Here is a 19,144-nt window from a genome sequence, read left to right as displayed (position 1 = left end):
TGAGTTCGAGCCCTGTGTGGGGCTCTGTGCTGACAGCTCGGAGCCCGGAGCCTCCTTCGGATTCTGTGTATCCTTCTTTCCCTCTGCCCCTCCCCCGCTCATGCTCTGTCTCTCGAAAACAAATACATGTGTAAAAAAAAAAAAAAATTAATAAAAAAAAATAAAGAGAAAAGGCCCAAATGTGTGCAGATCGAGGGAACAGGTGGGGACCCAGAACAGACCTGCACAGAGGTTCCCCGACATGTGACTCGGGTGCCAGAGCGGCAACAAACCTGACCCCCACCCTAGAATCTCACACTGTGCACAAACTCAGGAGACCATGGCCTTAACTACAGAACGCACAGCTGTGAAACTGCCAGATCAAGACACAAACCTTCAGAATCCAGGACCACGCAGAGCCAGCACACTCGACACCTAACGTAGAATGCGTGAAAAAGGCTGCTAAATAAAAGCTGACTGATTCAACAAAATGAAACTGCTTCCGCTCTCCCGGACTCTGCAAAGGTACAGAGCAGGAGAGAATACCTTCGGGTCTCACGGTTCACAAAGCTCCAGTACCGACAAAATACAGATGATGATTACACGCAACACAACAACCCAGCTGGCAAATGGGCCAGAGACACGCACACTTGACTGAGGAAGCCCACGAGTCGGGACAGCGCGTCCCTTGAGGGCGCACACCGTCCGACGGCCGCGGTGACATACGGCGTCTACACCACAGGCCAGCAGCGGTGCAGAGAAGGGTCTCTCCTGCCCTCTTGGTGGAACGAAGGCACCGCTGCCCCCAGAGGAAGCGGGTTTTGAATAAAACCACACGCTCCGCACACAGCCCAGCAGCTGCACCCCTGCGCGTGGGTCCTGAAGAAAGGGACTGAGCAGACGCAAAGGCTGGGAGCAGCCTTCCTGGCCAGGACCCAGGCTAGACACACCCCTGCTGTCATCCTCAGCAGGACGCTGCAGCCAAGAGGAGAAAGCCAGCAATGCGGCAGCAGTGGAGACGGATGCGAGTGGGGGTCACGTACACAGTGCCTGTGTGCGCCACACCCCAGGGAGGGGCGGTGAGTGGGGTGGGGGGGGGGGCGCGCTGGAAGGGGGTGGAAAGGGGAGGGGCGTCAGGGGCCCCCTGCCGGCGGAGGTTCTGACCATGTCAGAACAACGGCCAGGCCAGTAGGCCGTGAGACGGGCCTACAGGTTTACAAGATGCCGGGCAAACTGGGTGAAGGGCACACAGGGCCGCTGTTCCATCTCACAACTGCCTGTAGGTCTACAGTGACCTCAAACTACAACTTCTAATAAAAAAACCCCAAATGCTCACAACTAACAACACACCTTAACGATGGGCAAACAAAAAGGAATTCAGAATTCTGGCCCCATCCCTGCAGGGAGAGAGGGAAGGTCTGACGACAGCTTGGCGAGCGCTCCCTGCTCCTCTGTGGTCCTGGCCGCCCCACCCCTGCCCCAGACCAGGAGTCCCCTTCACCGCCGCACCCCAGGGTCCCACCAGTGTCCCGCCTGCGGAAGCCTGAGGTAGACTGCAGCCGGCAACCAGACGAAGCCTGTTCTTACCCCACGTTGTCCCTGAGCAGCACACGCGTATCTCACGGGGGAGAAGAAATGCCCTCGCGAACGCCCACGACGGTGGGAGAGCCCCAAGGAGCTCTGACCAGCCCAGATCCAAAAACATCGAAACAAAGAGAACAGACACCCACGATCCTCAGGGCCTCAGACAAGTGCACGGAGCGGTGTCCGCGCCCACAGCTCCAGGCGGCCTGTCACAATGGGGTCTACGTGGGGCTCCAGGCTCAGAATGGCGCCGAGCCACCGATCTCGGGGCCCGCCTTCTTGCAGCCCTGGACACACAGGTGCAGGGGGCCCAGAGCCTGGAAGGGGCAGCGGGCAGGGGCCCCGCAGCCCACGGTTCCATCTGCGAGGCCTGGGGGTGTGGATGTCTGGGTGGCCGCGGGTGCCGGGAGGATTACGGACACAGGCGTGTGGGGCACAACGTGAAATCCAATAAACAGGTCTCAATGGAAAGGAAGACCTTACTCTATGGCCGCGAAGACGAAACAACGCATGGGGTCGTGAGCAGCCCCCCAATGCCCGTGAGCGCATGTGCCCGGCCCCCTCCTGTTCCCCTTTCCTCTGCTGCTGAGATGGGCGTCACCTTCCCTGTGTGTCATTTCGTCAATTTTGAGAACAGGACTACCCATAAACTCTACCGACAATGGTTATTTCCAGAACATACGGTTTCCTACACACAAAAAAGGAAGCACAATTGACACAAGGTGACAAGTTACTTAACACAGCCTCAAGCTGCCCCTGGTGCAATCGACCACAGCAGGGGGACATGTTGGTCTGGAAACAGCGGTGCTTCCCACCACCCTTCCGTGATGAGGAAGATTCAATGGTCGCCGTTAATGACCTTCTGCATACCTACGCGGACCGGCAACGATTCAGTTAATGTTTGGCGGAAACCACGCTTCCAAGTTCAAAAAAGAAAATTTCACCGAGAGCCACCTCTGAATAAACCACGGCTCAGTGTGTTTTCCTCCAAGAAGACGGAGCTGAAACGCTGCTTTTTCAGTCATCTGAAACTGTTCACACAAGCCACACACACGTGTCACAACAGAAGGGCAGTTGTGCGCTGCTCGACCGTCAGCGTTCCGGGAGATCAGCGTTCCGCTCTATTCACGTCCACTCCCCACCTGCACGTGTGCTCAGACAACACCCCGTCACTTCTTCTCCCACGTCCTGGATTTCCTGGCATCCTTCCACTGATTTCGAGCAAGGCTGAATGATCCCCAAACCGTTCTGAACCTAAGTCTGAAACGTTCCAAACGTTTGTTGTCTACGCTTACAATTCACTAAAACGTTTGTTACTGAACCTTCAACGGCACGAAAAGCAGGTTCTAAAGAACAGGAACTGTTCACGTGAACATCGGTACGGCGTGGATTTCAGGCCTCCTTCCACCACGAGATGACCGGAAGCTGTGAGTCAGGTGCTGTGCGCGCTCTCAACGCACACGCCGCCCCGTGACGCGCACTACAACTCCCTGCAGAATGTCACCCACGAAAGGAACCTGAACCACACGACCATCCCAAGGGCGGCATCACGCCTCTCCAAGGAGGGGGCTCTAGGTGCTTGACGGAGGCCCACAGCTTGTACCCCCTGTGAGCGGCACGGGCCCTACGGCTCCGCTCGAAGTCAAGCGCTAGTCCTCCGAGGGGGCCCGGTGGGGGGCTTCGCGGGGCAGTCTCAGGGGGCTGTCAACTTTAAAGCCCACGAGGAAGTGCGTGGACACCGAAGGCTGAGGCCACTGCAGCACACGTTTGAAGACAGGACACACCCCCGCCCCAGTCCCATGGTCCACGAACCCCCCAAACCCGACTCAGGACCACCAGCCGCCCAGGGTGCAGGGGAAACACCACCCCTTGCAGCCCATCTTGGCTGAGCCTGGCAGTGGAGACATCAGTACAGAGGGTCACAGCACTGCCTGCGAGAAAGGGTAAGAAACTCGGGCACGCCCCAGTGACGTTCCCCTCACCCCGCCTGCGTAAACGCCTTCTCCCCAAGAAGCGTGACGCGGGGAAGGCTGGCACTACGGCATCCCACAGCCCCACGGACTCAGGCACGGGGCCCAGGCCCCACCTTCCCACCCGCCACGTGCCTTCCCACCGCACCCCAGTGTCCTGCACCAGCACGTGCGGTACTAGCACTGACGTTCACCGGGCGTGTCTCAGCACCAACACTCAGCAGCGTTGCTGAAAAGGCCCTGTCCCAAGTCCCAGCTGTGCCGACAGCTTCAAACCCCAACCTCTGCCCCCCCAGCCCCCGTGTTTGGCTTTGCTCCACACAAGCTGGGCCACCGTGTCGGGGCCTCCCAACCACAGCTTCCAGGACTGTTCGCCGTCAGCAGGAGGATCAGACCTGTAAGAGGCAGGCCACGGGCCACCGCACGAGCCGGGGCACACGCCCCAGGGGAGACGCCGGCTAAGGGGGCGCAGAACCGTCTATGCTCCTTGAGCAGAACGAGTGCACTCGGTCCCGTGACCTGCCGGTCAGCACAGAGGTGGCCCCCTGTAAGTGGTCTGCCAGCTGACTGCACTGAGTCCTATTCTCCTGACCACCCCCCCCCCCCCATTCCTGCCCCAGTCTCCCCTCCTGGAGCGTCCACTCACACCTGCCTCCACCTGGACCGCATCTCTGGTGCTGCATTGGGCTGAGGCTCCCCTCAGGCCTCCCTGGCTGCCCCCGACAGCTCCGGGGCCACACGTTTCTCGTGCTGCCATGCTGGCTTCCGGCCGAGCTGGCACCACGGTCCATCAGTGTGTCTAACAGCCTCTGACCAGAACTTTATCAGAAGCACCTCTAAAATCTCCGCTAATCCCGTCCCTGTCTTCAGGCCTCCTGGGCCCCGGCGTCCACCTTGGACCTCACGGGAGTGGCTCCCTTGACCTCACCTCTGCAGACCTGTGCCCGCGTGGCTGGGCCCGACACTGCCCTCCCCAGACAGCCCCCATGGCCTGGCCCGACACCAGCCTCCCCAGAGCCTCGACAGCGGCCTGAACCCCACCGTCCTGCACACCTGTCAGGCTCCTCTCAAATGGAGGGACCGCAGAAGTGGGGTGAGCTCACCATCTCAGCAGTAGAAACGAACTCTCGCGACACACAGAACGTGCCAGCGGGCAAAGAGCGTGTCCTGAATCCTCAGACTTAAGACAGGGGAGCGCAGGACTGACCCAGTGAAGAGTCTCCCCTCCGTTCCCGTTTACAAGCAGCCACCACCTCCCTCACTCAGATCTCGGCAGGAAGCAGGACCAGACACCAGGGGGTGCCCAGAGCTGGCTTCTCCGCCGCCACCATGGGGTCGGGCTGGGGGAGGTGGGCCGACATCAGGGCACGGGTCCAATCTGCAGACGGAACGGCCCGTCGGAGACAGCGCCGGGTAAATGTGAGAGCGTGCCTGGGGTGCGCAGAACATCTCACCGGCTAGACCCTGACCCGACCTGTTCCAGGGTCAGGGAACAAGACGGGACAGACTGTGCAAGAGGCCGATGCCACAGCGGGTGAGCCCAGCCCCAACGCAGGACAGAGCGAACGCCAACTTCATGTCCCGCCAGCACCACTTTGGGTCCACTCTCAACGTGTGCGCGGTCTCAGGGGCTCAGAGGGCCGCCTGCTGCTGCACGGCCGCCCCAAGCTCATGTACCTGAAGGAGGAGTGTTCCGTGTGGACCGCCAGGGAGCTGGGGGGCCCGGGGCCCACAGCACCTTTCCGGATGAGCTTGCCCGTGTTGGCATCGTAGATGCGAACTTCCGGCCCAGACTGGGCCCTGGGGTGGACGGGCGTCGGGTGGAACAAGGCGGTTGGAAGTGCACCCTGCCTGTCGGGAAAGGCTGCGGGACCGTCCTCCCTGCAGGACCAGAACAAGGGCCGAGAAAGCACTGGAACAGACCCAAACACCCAGCAACCGCCGCTTAGCGGGGCCGCAAGCGAAAGCCTATGCCCCGCACCTGCCTGGAACCTCAGCCAGGGCCTGCGGTCCCCACCCCCCTGACGCCCACTTCCGAACTTTACCCCAAAACAAGCTCAGACACAGAACAGGAGGCGTTTTCTCAGGCCGTTCTCGACAGAACAGGCCTTCCCCCTGCAAATGCATAGACGGGGCCTCTCCTGCAGCACCACCAGGTCCGGCAGGCTCCCCTCTCCCCCCTCACCATCCCTCTGCCGCTGGCACGCTGCTGGCACTCGTGAAGCCACCACATGGCTCACGACACCGCCCCAAGGCCAGGAAGGAAATGCAGGCAAACCGAGCTTCCCTGCTAAGACCCAAGGCGGCGTGGCACCGTCCGGACAAAGAGCGCGGGCAGCGACTCTGCACAGCGCGTGCTCGGCAGGGCTGGGAACGCCGGCCCGGCAGCAAGGGCCCGGCCTGGGTCGTGGGGACCCCAGGGGAGGGGGAGGCGGGTAGTGGGCACGGCACTCACCTCTGGGCCCGGCCATAGTCGGCCCTGAGCGGGAACAGCTGCTCCTCCACTCTGTCCCAGCGCTCCAGGCAGCTCCACAGCCAGTCGGGATTGACCACGTGCAGCTGCCCGCATTCCTGGGCCTGGCGCACCTTCTCTGTGCCTGCAGGGGGGGGGGGGGGGGGGGACAGCCTGACACTCCAGCCTGGCTGCGGGCAAGGGGCAGCCCTGAATCACTCTGCCTGGCACAATCAACGTGTCTCAAATCGGGATTTCATTGTCCGTGCTGCCGGCCCCTGGCCCGCCCCACGCAGCAGGGGCCCGCAGTGGGGTCTCGCTAGACCCCCTCACCCCTGCCAGGAGGCGCCCATCTGTTTCCGTGGGGAAGTTTCCCACTGCCCCCGTGACCTGCAGCCAGCTGCCCAAGGACTCTTCCCTGAGACCGTGCACTTGATGTGTGCAAATGCCCCCAGCTTGCTGCTGCAGGAACGCTGCCCAGATGCCCTTCCAGCTGCGTCTCGTCTCCGCTTCTCTGCTGGATGCTCAGGGCCCCACTCAGCACCCCTGCACCCACTGTAGCCCAGGTAGGGCAGGCACAGCCGGGCTGAAGCATGGACAGGCCAGGTGCAAGCTGGGAGGGAGGCATGCAGCGTCCCCCGACGTGCATGCAGCTGTGTCCCTGGAATGGCTAAAAAGACAGCCGGGACACCTGCTGCGCCCAGGCGGGGGTTCTGGGCTCGCTGCACACACGGGGTGCGGGGGCTGCCATGAGCCGGCCCCCCTCCCAGTTAGGACCTCCCAACATTTCACACCAACACGGAGCTTCCTTCCATCTGCCCCTTTATGCGACCATCAAACAGGGTGTGATGCACGCGGGGACAGAGCTGGCCTGATGGGGAAGCCTGCCCCGTGGGTAGGCCGCCACCTGGAGGCCCCGGCCTGGAGCATCGGGGGCGTCCCTGCTCAGAAAACACCATGCTGCGGTCTGCGAGGACCATGCAGAAACGATAATTGTTTTGTTTTTTTCTTTTAGCAACCAAGTGGTTTTTCCTGACGCCGCCCATTACTGGGGGGGCGAGGGCGGGCGGGGAGGCCCGTTTTGTTGGCTGAAATTCCTGCAGCCTGAGCGTCTGAGAGGGACTTTCCTAGAACGACTTCAATTTTCACTCTCCGGGTTTCGATCCCTTTTGACTTACTCGGTTCCCGCCAGAGCCCGTGTCCGGTTTTCAAACCCAGGCTCAGCCGCCCTCTCACCCGCTGAACCGAGCACCCAGACGACCGGTAACTGGGCTCCCCTCATGCTCAGCTGGCCCGCGGGCACCGCCCACTCCAGAAGGAGCCCGACTACAGGGAGCGTGTGGCGGCGACCGGGAGGCACACGCGCACAGCACACACCCACACAATGCCACACGGGCACAGAAACAAACTTCTGAAAACTCCCCACGAAACGAGCAGACGTGCTCGTTCGAAGAGCGGTCACCCGAGACCGACGCGGACGTGCTCGGCACCGGGGGCACCACGGGCAGGACTGGGGCACGGGCGCTTACCTGCCCTCGCGGCGATCAGGTGGGTGGCCCTGTCGGGGTCGTCGGGGTCAAGCACCAGCTGAGTGAGGATCTTGGCTCCAAGGGCTGTGGCGTGGTAATGCTCCCGCGTCTTCTCGATGGGGAAGTTTGTGGGGTGCAGCCCGCTAAATATTATGGCCACGTCTGCCAGCACCCTGCTCTTGAGCTCAGGGACGATCTTGCGTATGTCGGGGGGTTCCTGGCTGTCCCCGCGGAGGTAGCGGTCGTACTTGGCGTAGTAATCAGAGTGCACCCGAGCGAGGATCTCCTCCAGGTAGACCAGGTGGTCGTCCTCATCCGTGTCCTCCTCCTCCTCCTCCTCCTCCTCCACACTCTGGTCCAGGGACTCGCCCGCCGTGATGCCCGACTGCTCGCTGTTCTGCGACTCGGTCTCGGCCTCCTTCCTGTCCGCAGAGCCCCCGCCCAGCCCGCAGAGGCCGTCCCGCTCGTCCTCGTCCTGCACATCCAGATGCTCACCCGGGGCAGACTCTCCACAGGGACTGGCTCCCGCAGGCCTCTCCCCTCCCGGACCAGGAGGGCCTCCCCGCTGCGCCACTTTCCCTGCATCTCGTGAGCCCGGAGGCCTCTCCAGGCCCTTCCTCTCCCCGCTCTCGCCTTCAGAGGATGACTGGGCGTCCGACTCGCTGTCACTGGAAAGGTCAAAGTCCAGGTCACCGCCTGCCGTGCCCTGAGCGGGCCGCTTTTCCAGCGACGTCCGACCGTGCGGCTGAGCACATGCTGGGGGTCCCCTGCCATCAGCCAAGGGGCCATGGGTGGCGGGCCGGGCGCCTCTGTCCTCCTCCTGCCCAGGCAGGGGCCAGCCTCCCCGTGGGGAGACACCCCCGTTGAGCTCCCTCGTGGGCTTCCCAAGGCCGTTACTTTGCTCGACCCCAGGGATTTGCCGTCCCTCCTCGGTCTCCCTGACGGACGGAGCGTGTTCCGCGACGTCGGCAGCTTTAGAAGACTGAGTCACTACAGGTGCACACAAAAGGGAAGGGGACCGGTATTTAACGTTCGCTTGTCAGAGCAATGGCAGTGCGCCCTGCGTCTGCTCTCACCATGCTTCCAACCTGGGCTCGGCAGCCTGTGGCCTGGAAGGACCAGACAGCCAACATTCCAGGTTTGTGGCCATAGATGGCCACTGGTTGTGTTTTTTTACAGCGGTTTAAAAACGTACAGAACACTGCTGGTTTCCACGCTGTGGGCGGACAGCCCGTGGGTGGCACCCCAGCCCTGCTCTGGCCGCCCCATCCCGTCTGTGCCCCGCAGGAACGCCCTCAGGTCCCGCCTTCTCCTGGCCTGCACCTCCGGCAATCACTGCCCACCTCAGAACATCTTATGAAATAAAGATCATCAGAAACACTTCCAACCAAAACTCTGGATTTTCTCCAGACAGACTCTGGCTTCAAGCTCACCAGACAAGCGAAGCCGTGTGGCACCCTGAAGGCTCTGGGCCAGGGCACAGCGCCACCCACCAAGGAGCTGGAGGTGCTACAACCCACAGCTCATGCTTTCCAAGGACCGCGATGGCCAAGTTCCCAGCGTCCTGCTTGTCTTCTCAGAAACAAGGATGGGGCATCCGGGGGGGTCAGTCGGTTACGCATCCAACTCCTGATTTTGGCTCCGGTCACGATCTCGCAGTTTGTGGGTTCGAGCACCATTTCGGGCTTTGTGCCAACAGCATGGAGCCTGCTTGGGATTCTCTGTATCTCTCTCTCTCTCTTTGCCCCTCCCCTGCTCACGATCTCTCTCCTCTCTCTCAAAAGTAAATAAATGAAAATATTTAAAAAAAAGAAAGAGAACCAGGATAACAAGTCTCAGATGTACTAAACTAAGCAAATTCCTTAACCTTTATTCAATTACGAAAATACTTAGGTTAGTGTTATTAAAAAAAAAAAAAAAAACCCAAGTGGAAACCAAACATTGGTTTGGGTGTCGGTCTCAACCACTGAAATACAGACGACGACAGAGTGAATCTCGGACTGACAGCAGCCACGGCAGAGACGGGACACGGGGCACACGCAGGGAGGTCTGGGCTAGCTACTCCTCTCCCGACCAGGTCACCCACCTCTCCTCCTCGCCTGGGACTCCCGTGACCCAGAGGGAGCATTGATGTCCCCTGTGCCCTGGAAGTAGACGTATTTCTTCACGGTTATCAGGTTGGGGGCAAACTTCCAGACATCTTCCCGGTCATCGATAATGCACACCATCGAGTCTCCACAGGGAAAGAGATTTCTGGAAGTAAAAATGCACCAGAACTAGCACACTTTACAAAAAATAATCAGAGTCACGATAATCTTTTCTAGTAGTCAGTAGATCACAGATTCATCAGAGACAGCCGGAAATCGCACTGCAGGACTTTGGTTTAGCTCCTATTTAAACTCTCAAAGTTCCCAGGTGAAGTCAGAGGACAGCAGCTACACCTTCCCCACCGCCTGTGACGTTCCTCAAGGCAGAGCCACGGCGCAGAGAGGTTAGCGTCTGGGGGCCGTGCCCCCATCCTGGGCAGCCGGCAGACGCTGCACAAACGGCCACGTCCCAACACATTTACAAACGCAGGTTAACGAGCCAGCGTGCTGCTGCCCCTCCACAGCGAAAGGCTTCCAGATCAAGGCGGGAGGACGTGACCTTACAGCCCAGCTATCTGAGACAACGGTTTCCTGCAGCGCGCCTGCGTGGTCTCTTTTTGAGTCCAAAAATACGATTAGAATGCGCGGGGTCAGCAGAAACGTTACCAAGGGTCCTGGTACCCTCACACAGCCTTGTTAAATTCTATTTCTGTCCACAATTCTGAGCTTTGGACAAGCTCGGAGGACTCCAAATTCAAAGTGAATTTGTTCTCGGATCTGGAAATAAACTCGGGGGGACTGCCTCCCACCATTCCGTTCTCTGGTGGCTGACGGCTACAGCCACCCAGGTACGCACGTTCACGTGTCCAAAAGTATTATTACTCGGAGTCTGTTTCCCGTGGGTAAAATATACGGCAGCTAAAATAACGACAGAGTTGATGCTTTCTGGCACCTGTAACTCTAGACGAGGGAGATAAAAGCTGGGAAGAGAGCCCTGCTGCCTGCACCTCCGTGAGCCACGTGCCGGTCACCTGCCGGGGAGGGAGTGGGCCACCTTTCCCCAGTGCTGCTGCTGTAGGCAGCCTCCCCCCGAGTCAGTCACGGACAGCACCGCTCATCGTCCTTTGTTTTCATCAGTGTGACGCTAACTAGCAAACACAGTAGCTGTTTCTGAAAGGAGTGCTCATTCTCCTCTTGGCTCCTACGGTCTCGAATAGGTCTGGGGTGGCGGGGGGGGGGGGGGGGGGGCCTGAATCTGAAACACGGAACACTCCATGAGGAAGCCCAGCGGTGGCAGAAGGCCACAGGCCTCGCTGTCACTGCCCAGGTATCCTTAGGAAGCAACATACAAGGAAACAAACTACAGCTGATGCCGTATCATGATGGGGGGGGGGGGGGGCTATCTTTCTGGGGAGAAATGGGCCAAGTCCTGAAATGTCCAGGAGCCTTTGGATGGGGTGGGAGCGCCCGCTCTAAGAGCAGAGGGGGGACAGGCAGGGGCCCATGGCGGTGCCGGGAAGAGGTGGGAACGTGACTCCAGATCTGACGAACCCAGCAGGACTCGCAGCGTGCAAGCCCCTAAGGAAATACCAGCCCCTCCTCCTCTCAAGCTGTGGTGCCTGGGAGGGCTCCGATCCCCTGGCTTGTCACCTCCCTCGTCCCTCACGTCCCAGCCCTGTTCTCAGCTGCCCTCCCCAGACCCCCGACTTCTGGGGCCCCAGCCAAGCCCCACCCCAGGAGCCCACCCCTGCCTGGATGCTCGGGGAGTGGGGGGAGGCAGGGCTGTGGTGGGAAGACAGCAGGCTTTCTGAGTGCCATGGCGGGGGGCGGGGGGCGGGGGACGAAGGAATGGGGGGAATAAACCCAGAATCACGGGTCTGGTGCTCTCTCCACCACAAACTTCCCAGTGAGCCCCGGAGATGAACACAACCAGGTACGTACCTAAGGTTTCCTGTTTTAGAAAATGGGTCAATACATTCATCCCTCGATAATATTCGATGAGAAAAAAGCTTCTTCTCAGGGTCTAAAAAGCCTTTGGAAAGAAAACAAAACGAAGGTCAGGCATGTGAGCCGCGAACGTCCTGCTCTGCAGGTGGTGAAGCCCCTACTGTGCTGTGAGGGCAGCGGGGACACAAAGCGTCACACACGGACACCCACCGCCCTCGTCTTTCCTGGCAGGACGGTGATTCGCTCGCGGTGCCTTTTACCGTGTTTAAAGGCATGAGTTTGTGGAACGTTTACCGAATCTAACACCGCCTGGAACTTGGCTGAGAACAGAAGATGAACACGGCTCAGCAGCACGCCCCGGGGATGCTCGCGGTGCGCGGGGCGACAAACACGCGAACACAGTCCTGTGGCGTGTGGGGCGCCGGGACTGAAGAGTCCGGCTGGGCCGCCACGTGCGGCTTCCCCGCACCTTCGGCCGTTTGCGAAGCAGGGAGCCAGGCGCCGGGCGGCTTCGTGCCCATCCGGCGATGTGGCCGCGTCCTCTGGAGACCCTCTCAGGGTGTATCCCCTCATCGCTGTGAAGGCAGGCACGGCAGCCCACCTCCACAACTCGCTGTCGGCCGGGACCCCAGGACCACCAGACACACCCCATCAAAGCCAGTGCGCCCCAGGGCCCTGCTGTCTGCACCGCGTGCCCCACACCGCCGTGCACAGGGCCTTCCACATAGCACTTAAAGGGTTTAAATCTGTGCGCTTATGAACAAACAACGCTCGCTCAGAGAAGAAACGTTACAAATGTACATGCTTACTAAGTAAGAAAAACGTTAAGTCCCACACGAACACTGATGTCACTCAGTGGCTAAGCCTGAAGCTTCTCAGAGAATTATTGGAATCTCTACAGTAAGTGGAAAAGCACCTCAAACGCGTAACAGTTTTATCCGAACAAAAAGAGACGTATCCCGACGACACTAAGAACATACACTCCGTGAAAGCGAGAACTTTCAGAACGCGAAAGGTGACAGGAAGAGGAAGGTGTAGAAACCATGGCTGGAAACTGGTGAAAAACCACGGCAGGGCCCCAGCAGCCTCCTGCCAACAAGCAAGACCACCCACCTGGTGCCAGAATGCACCCACCCGGCCCCAGGGCCTGCCCGTGCCAGCGTCCTGCCCTCCGAAGGCTCGACCACCTCAAAGCCACGTGGGGCACTCATCCCTCGGGCCACGGGTTTCCTCCCAGGGCCTGTTGCGTGCGCGGTGCCGTCACCCGTGCTGGAGGCGGCCACGCGGTGACTGTGGGTCCCCCAGACTCAGTGCTGCTCGGCCGAGGGGCTCTGCACCCGCCCGTGCGGGGACGCTGGACCACGGGAAGGGGAACTTCCTGCCACGTCTCTGGATGTGGACTCTCAGGCACAAAGCGCATGAGGCGCAGAGGGCGCAGACGGCCCGAGGCGGGCCTCGCTCTGGAGGGCTGAGGCCCCCGGGAACATCCTCTGGACTGCCAGGGACGCCTCCCCCAGGCCCTTCTATTTACACCGGTGTTATCTTCTCTACCCCATGCAGGTCCTCCTGATGGAGGTCCAGAGAGATGCCAAGGCTCCGCAGGGGAAGGGCAAGTCGTCCCGTGCCAGGAGGCAGCCTGGGGGGGGCACCCGAGGACCTAACCGCTCCTCCACCCGGGGTGCTGGTGCTCACTGGTACGAGGCTTCCACGGAGTGGTCCCACCACGTTCACATCTCAGGAAAGTTCCTTCTTGCACGAGGAAGGAACTTCCACACACAGCCGATGTGCTCGTGGTAACAACCTCCTACGGGGCGCCAGGTGTAGAGGAGGATTCGGAAGTCACTTCTCCGTCAACAAAGACCAAAACCAACCCGTAAAAATATTTCCGTTCGGAAGTACTTTATTTGGCCACGAAGGAGCTGTGAGCACCTACAACGCAGGTGCCAACATCCACAGTCGGTCAGGGCGGACCGGGCCCCAGCTGCCCCTGGGCGGGGTGAAGGCCGGGCTCGGGGCTCCGCCCCCAGCCAGACAGGCCACTGGTGGGCCCCACCAGGGACACCTACGCACACACGAGGCACACGCACGGCCAGCACACAACCACTAAGCTGCACCAAGACAACAGGTTAACACTAAGTCACCACGTCATTCATTTACAAATAAGAGACAATCGTTTTACCTGCACTTAGAGCGTCAGTAAGCAACACGGCTCCAGAGGTATTTCCAAACCGAAACAAAAACACCCTGAGAAGGCTTACGAAGCAAGTTCCGACGTTTCCACACAGCTGCAGTGCCGGGCAACCTTCACACCAGCCCGCGGCATGCGCCTGACCAGAGAGGGGGTGGCCTGCCCATTTGGGGAGGCAAGAGCTAGCTCGGGGACTGGAAAGGAGCCTGGGAGAGCTTCGTGTGTCCCCTCGTCTTTAAGGACGTCACTGAAAATGAAGGGAGACCTAACCCACTGGGGACAACGCCCACGCGACGCGACCGAGGACTGAGCCGCCCACCTGCGATGGTGTGAGCGTAGAGCCGGCTCCCAAACGTGAAGACGTGTAGCTCGTACAGCCTGGCGATCTTCTCCAGGAACTCCCTGCAGTGCGGACGCACACGTGTGTGCAGCATCGGCTCGCCGCGGCCCAGCTGGAAGTGAAAGATACCCTGGAAGAACAGGCGTGCCCGGTGAGAAGGCATGAGGCGCCTGGACGGCACCTCCGGACTGCGCCCCCCACCCCCTGCGGTAACCACCCAAGACACGGTCAGTGAGGGTCCCGGCAGCGAACCCACCCACGTCGCTGCCTGTGATGAACCGCCACGGTCACCACGTTCGGCAACCACGGGCTTCAGCGGTGTCAGCAGATCCTCGCACCGTTTGGACCGTGGTCTTTGTCTGTTAACAGCAAAGCAAGGAACTGTGTCCTCAAACCCTAACACTTGCCAAGTAGCTCGGCCACGGCGGATCACTTAGAACAGGTCTCCGGTGATCCACGCATGATCCCCCCCGCCCCCCCCCCCCCCCCAAGTACTGATGGGAGTAAACCAAACAGTCCCACGGAACTTAGTCTGGCTCAGTGACTGCTTTAAGATACGGGTTTACTAACTTACAAATACAACACCAAACCTGAAATAGTATTTCAAACCACTTTTAGTAGACAAGTAAGATTAGTAATGCCAACAAGTTACATGTCATTAACATACAAAGAAACTTATTTTCCTTAGGAAACTAAACGTTGATCCTTTTAATCCCTATTTATTGTTAATCTTCTCAGTAAGATAACTCTGAAACACTGAAAACTAAAAGTAAGCGACCCTGGGCTTACTTAACTTTTTACTAGCTCTAAAGTGGTCAAACCCTTCATGAAGCAGCTGTTCTGTTACAACATTTTGGAGTATGGAATTCTAGAAATCACATTCCGTGTCCTCCACAGGTGCATATAAACGTCCTTAAAAACACAAGTTCAGATCGCCAAAGTGAAGAGTTAAACACATCTTTCTAGACGTCACAACAGGTGTGCGGGTGCACACCTGAGTGCTGGGCAGAGCCGGCCCGCAGGTAACCCGTGGGCACAGGTGGGGGTGGAGCCACGGAGGCCAGCCGGAGCTGAGGCCCGTCCACGTGGATGGGAGGAAACCTTCACCTTGTAGATCACACAAGCTGAGGAACAGGCATGTTACGACGAGTTTAAACTGCTGTGAAATGAATTAAACGTGCCGACTTCAAAGGCACGATGAAGACCAGAGCCGGCTATGGCCACGTACACACAAGCACATACGTGGAGAAACTACTGCTTTACGTAAAGTTCTCCAACTCTTTTTTTTTTAAATGTTTATTTCTTGAGAGAGAGAGAGAGACAGAGAAAGAGAGAGAGAAGGGGAGGGGCAGAGAGAGAGGGAGAGACAGATCTGAAGCAGGTTCTGCACTGACAGCAAGTAGTCCAATGTGGGGCTTGAACTCACAAACCATGAGATCATGACCTGAGCCAAAGTCGGAGCTCAACCGACCAAGCCACCCAGGCGCCCCTGAAGTCCTCCAGCTGTAAGATAATTAAGCAGAGTTGTTATGAATGAAACAGTCGCAGAGTATTTACTAACACCTTATGCTGCACACAAAAATATATGGTGACACGAGATGTTACGATAGTAAAAAAGTGCTAATACAACTAAAACGTGCTGCTGGGGCTCCTAGGTGGCTCAGTCACTTCAGCGTCTGACTCTTGATTTCGGCTCAGGTTATGTGCTCACAGTTCGTGACTTTGAACCCCATGTTGGGCTCTGTGCTGACAGTGCGGCCTGCTTGGGATTCCCTCTCTCTCTCTCTTTCTCTCAAAATAAATAAACTTAAAAAAAATACACGCTGTTTTATGGGAGACAGAACTGAAATGACAAGGACGTTGCTGGAGGACAAGTTCTCCGCTCACGAGTATGAGATCAGTCCTCACCGTCAGCAACGTCCGGAGGCAGAAGTGACTCTGCAGCCTACGGGACTAGCGGAGATGGTCCACGTTCGCGCCTGTGTCACTGGATTTATTCACAAGGCCAAACTAAAACGGCCTGGTGTGTTCCGAGAAAAGTTTGCAGCGAACCCCCCCACGACACACGCCTATCCCGGGACCGTGAGCAGACCTGTCCTGCTGCTCTCGGGGTCTCACATCCCCGGCTGCTGGCCTGTCAGAGGCTCTCCCACCACGCGCAGCCACAGCTAGGAACCGACACCTGCAGGCACCGACAACAGTCTGCACATCAACCCCACCAACAAAGACTTTAAATAACTGACCACGTCCACGCCGGTGAGGCCTCCTGAGTCAAGGAGGCAGAAGCTGGTGCCAGCCTTCAGACAGCCATCCGTAACGGGCACGACTCAATGCCTTGGGGAGGGGCCAGAAATTTAAGTCCCCAGGCTCCACACAGAGGAAAGGAGCGAACGGTGGGAAGAGGCTCGACGTATACTCAAACAGGGTTCCGCCCCTGACCCTTTACTTTCTCTGGAAATTTAATTTCGCGGAAGGATTTATGCAAAGCGGACCCAGCCTCTTTCTGCTGTCGTGAGTGCAGGCCCAGGTACCCACCTGCACCCCCGCCCCCAGTGTTCCAGGTACTTCCGGAGGTGTTGCCGGCTTGTGTCCCCCCCCGGACCTCTCCTCCCTTGCCATCCACCCCACTGTCTACCGCTGGGCCTTGGGTCCTCCAGGCCCCGAACCCTCAACCTTCCTGACTCATGGGACCACGTGTGGACCAGGCGCCGGAGGGTGGGAGCGTGCCTCGGCACCTCCCGGTGGGGACCAGCTAGGGGAAACGGCCCTGGGAGCATGGGCCCTGGGCTCCCGCCCCAGCCAGCCTCCTTGGCCCAAGAAGCGTCGCCGAGAGGAGCTGCTGGGGCCGCTCACTTTGTTTGACATCTGCTGGCAATGCTGTTCCGTCGTGTGGATGAGCGTCTGGTCCAAGTCGACCATGAGTACCAGCTTTCTGTTTCGATGTAGCCGCTGCTGGTCTTGCCTTCCCAGCTCCTTGGCTTGCTGAAGTGAAGTAGAAAGGAAAGTCGGTAAGTACATCTGGATCCAAAACAAAATTCGATTTTGTCAGGAGAAACCAAAGGAAGCTGGGAGAGGTGCTTCGAGGCTCTCTGCATGCTAACACAGCACATGGGGCCACGCTGCCCAGACCCCAGCCTCCCCAGCCAGTCCACTGGGTCCAAACTCTGATGACGTTATGATTTGTGATCGTACCTGTGACTTAACGTGTAAACCAACGAAAAAAGAAATGAAAAGAAACCGGTTGTGTCCACAAAAACAGACGGGGGCACACCACAACAGACTCTTAACCACACAGAACAAACTGAGGGTGGCTGGCGGGGAGGTGGGTGAGGGAGGGGCCCGGTGGGTGACGGGCACTGAGGAGGGTGCGGGCTGGGATGAGCGCCGGGTGTGGCCCCTGAGTGACGCATCACCGGAGTCTACTCCTGAGACCGACACTACGGTGTGTGTTAACCAACCAGAACTTCAATAAATTTTTTTAAAAGCACAAATCTCATCAAATCGTGACTGAAAAAGTTTCACCCACCACCTACATAAACGGGCAGCCGGGAGACTGGTCCCCACCAAGAGCCGAGTCTCTGCACAACCCATCAAGGGCTTCATCCTGGTGCCTCTCCCTCACCCGCCATTTGCACCCCTGGCCTATGAAAACGGGGGTCAGGACACCCCTGACCCACACTGCCTGCGTGACTTCTGAAATGCAGGGGAAGTAAGGGTGGTTTCGTGCGCTAGGTCCGCGGGTACGGGGATGCTCGGGGACTGCCCCACAGGAGGGCCGAACTGGCGTGCTCTCCTGTCCCCTCCCTGCCCCCACGTCCGCTCCGCCGGCGCTGCCCGCTCAGGTCCGACGCACAGCCGCCTGCTCCCAGCCCTCAAACTGCAGCCTCCGGCAGCTTCCGGCCTTCCCCTCGGTCGGCCTCCCAGACCCACTGCTTCCGGCCACGCACCGGGGGACCATGTGAGCCACAGCACCCGGGAGAGCTCCCGGCTCTGAGGCTGTGAGGCCAGCGCGTCCCCGGTAAGCAGGACCCTCTGGGGAAGCAGACAGAAGCAGGGGGGCGGCACGCTGCTCACACACCGCCGGTCCCACCAGCGGCTATGACGCCCGCAGACGCGGCACTTTCTGCAACCGTCCTCTGCACGGCACAAGGCCCACACATGCTCCTTGCCGTTCTCCGGAGATGTTCTGTCCGACACGTCGCCCCCGCCAGAGGCAGGACTCACCTCGGAGCTCACCATCAGCTCTGGGACGCTGTGCACCATGGACACTGTGGCCGTGGACAGAGGCACCTGCTGCTGCCCGTTCTTACTCTGCAACCTGCACACGGGAGAAGGGCCAGACGTGAACACCCTGAACGAGTTGTACACAGAAGGCACGCAGGACCGTGGGTGACCCCACGACCCACGCCCGGAAAGCACCCGGGGCTTCCAAGGTAGGATTTTAATTCACACTTCAGGTGAGGCTCACTGCTAGCTCAGCGCAGCACGTCCTTCTGCGGCCAGCTGCTGAGAGGCCATCCGGGGTCTGACAACAGGCCAAGGTCTCACAAAACACGAAGGTCTCTTGGAAATGAACTGTGATGGCCACACGGCAACAGAGGCCCTCACCTACGCAAACACAGGACAGTCCGCGCTGCTCTGCACAGACAATGAGCGCGACCGCACAGCACTGGTGGTGAAGGAGCCCAGGGAGTGGGGCGGGGGGGCCCGGGGGGCCCCGGGAGGATGTGCAGTGTGCTCGGCGGGGAGGAGAAAGCAAACCGAGCACGCCTGTGAGCATCCGACGTGCTCCATGCTTTCGGGACTTATGGAAATAAAGCCAGAAAGGACACCTCCCCGGGAGACTGCCTCGGGTCACCGGACACAGCAGGGTGCCTGAGGTCGCCCGTGCCACCTCCAACGCGGAGAGGCGCCGCCTTCCACCTGCAAGCTGCCAGGACTTACTGGGTCAGGTCTTGGCCACACTCGGCACACAAGCCTTTCATGACAACCGGGTGGCTACAGCCTTCCAACCGCACCAGGACGGCCCTAGAAACAGAGGAGAAGACGGTCCCACGTCAGGAAGGGG

At 59.3% G+C, this 19,144-nt stretch overlaps 1 protein-coding gene across 4 annotated transcripts in view; it reads right to left on the bottom strand.

The window, feature by feature from the left end:
* Positions 1-19,144, bottom strand: part of CTDP1 (CTD phosphatase subunit 1) — a 56,881-nt gene that overhangs the window by 27,209 nt on the left and 10,528 nt on the right. For 3 of the 4 annotated variants that reach the window (XM_045458020.1, XM_045458021.1, XM_045458019.1), the window contains exons 2-10: positions 19,021-19,104; positions 18,301-18,394; positions 16,930-17,058; positions 14,056-14,206; positions 11,543-11,633; positions 9,601-9,767; positions 7,515-8,504; positions 5,989-6,130; positions 5,211-5,414 (exon numbers count right to left, since the gene is read on the bottom strand). In XM_045458020.1, coding sequence (XP_045313976.1) covers positions 5,211-5,414; positions 5,989-6,130; positions 7,515-8,504; positions 9,601-9,767; positions 11,543-11,633; positions 14,056-14,206; positions 16,930-17,058; positions 18,301-18,394; positions 19,021-19,104 — 2,052 coding nt within the window. Of the gene's footprint in view, positions 1-5,210; positions 5,446-5,988; positions 6,131-7,514; positions 8,505-9,600; positions 9,768-11,542; positions 11,634-14,055; positions 14,207-16,929; positions 17,059-18,300; positions 18,395-19,020; positions 19,105-19,144 lie in introns of all 4 variants that reach the window. The other variant, XM_045458022.1, reaches the window with a different exon arrangement.

The sequence above is a fragment of the Leopardus geoffroyi genome, chromosome D3, assembly GCF_018350155.1.
Source record: "Leopardus geoffroyi isolate Oge1 chromosome D3, O.geoffroyi_Oge1_pat1.0, whole genome shotgun sequence".
Lineage (NCBI taxonomy): Eukaryota > Metazoa > Chordata > Mammalia > Carnivora > Felidae > Leopardus > Leopardus geoffroyi.
This window is presented reverse-complemented; position numbering and strand designations above follow the sequence as displayed.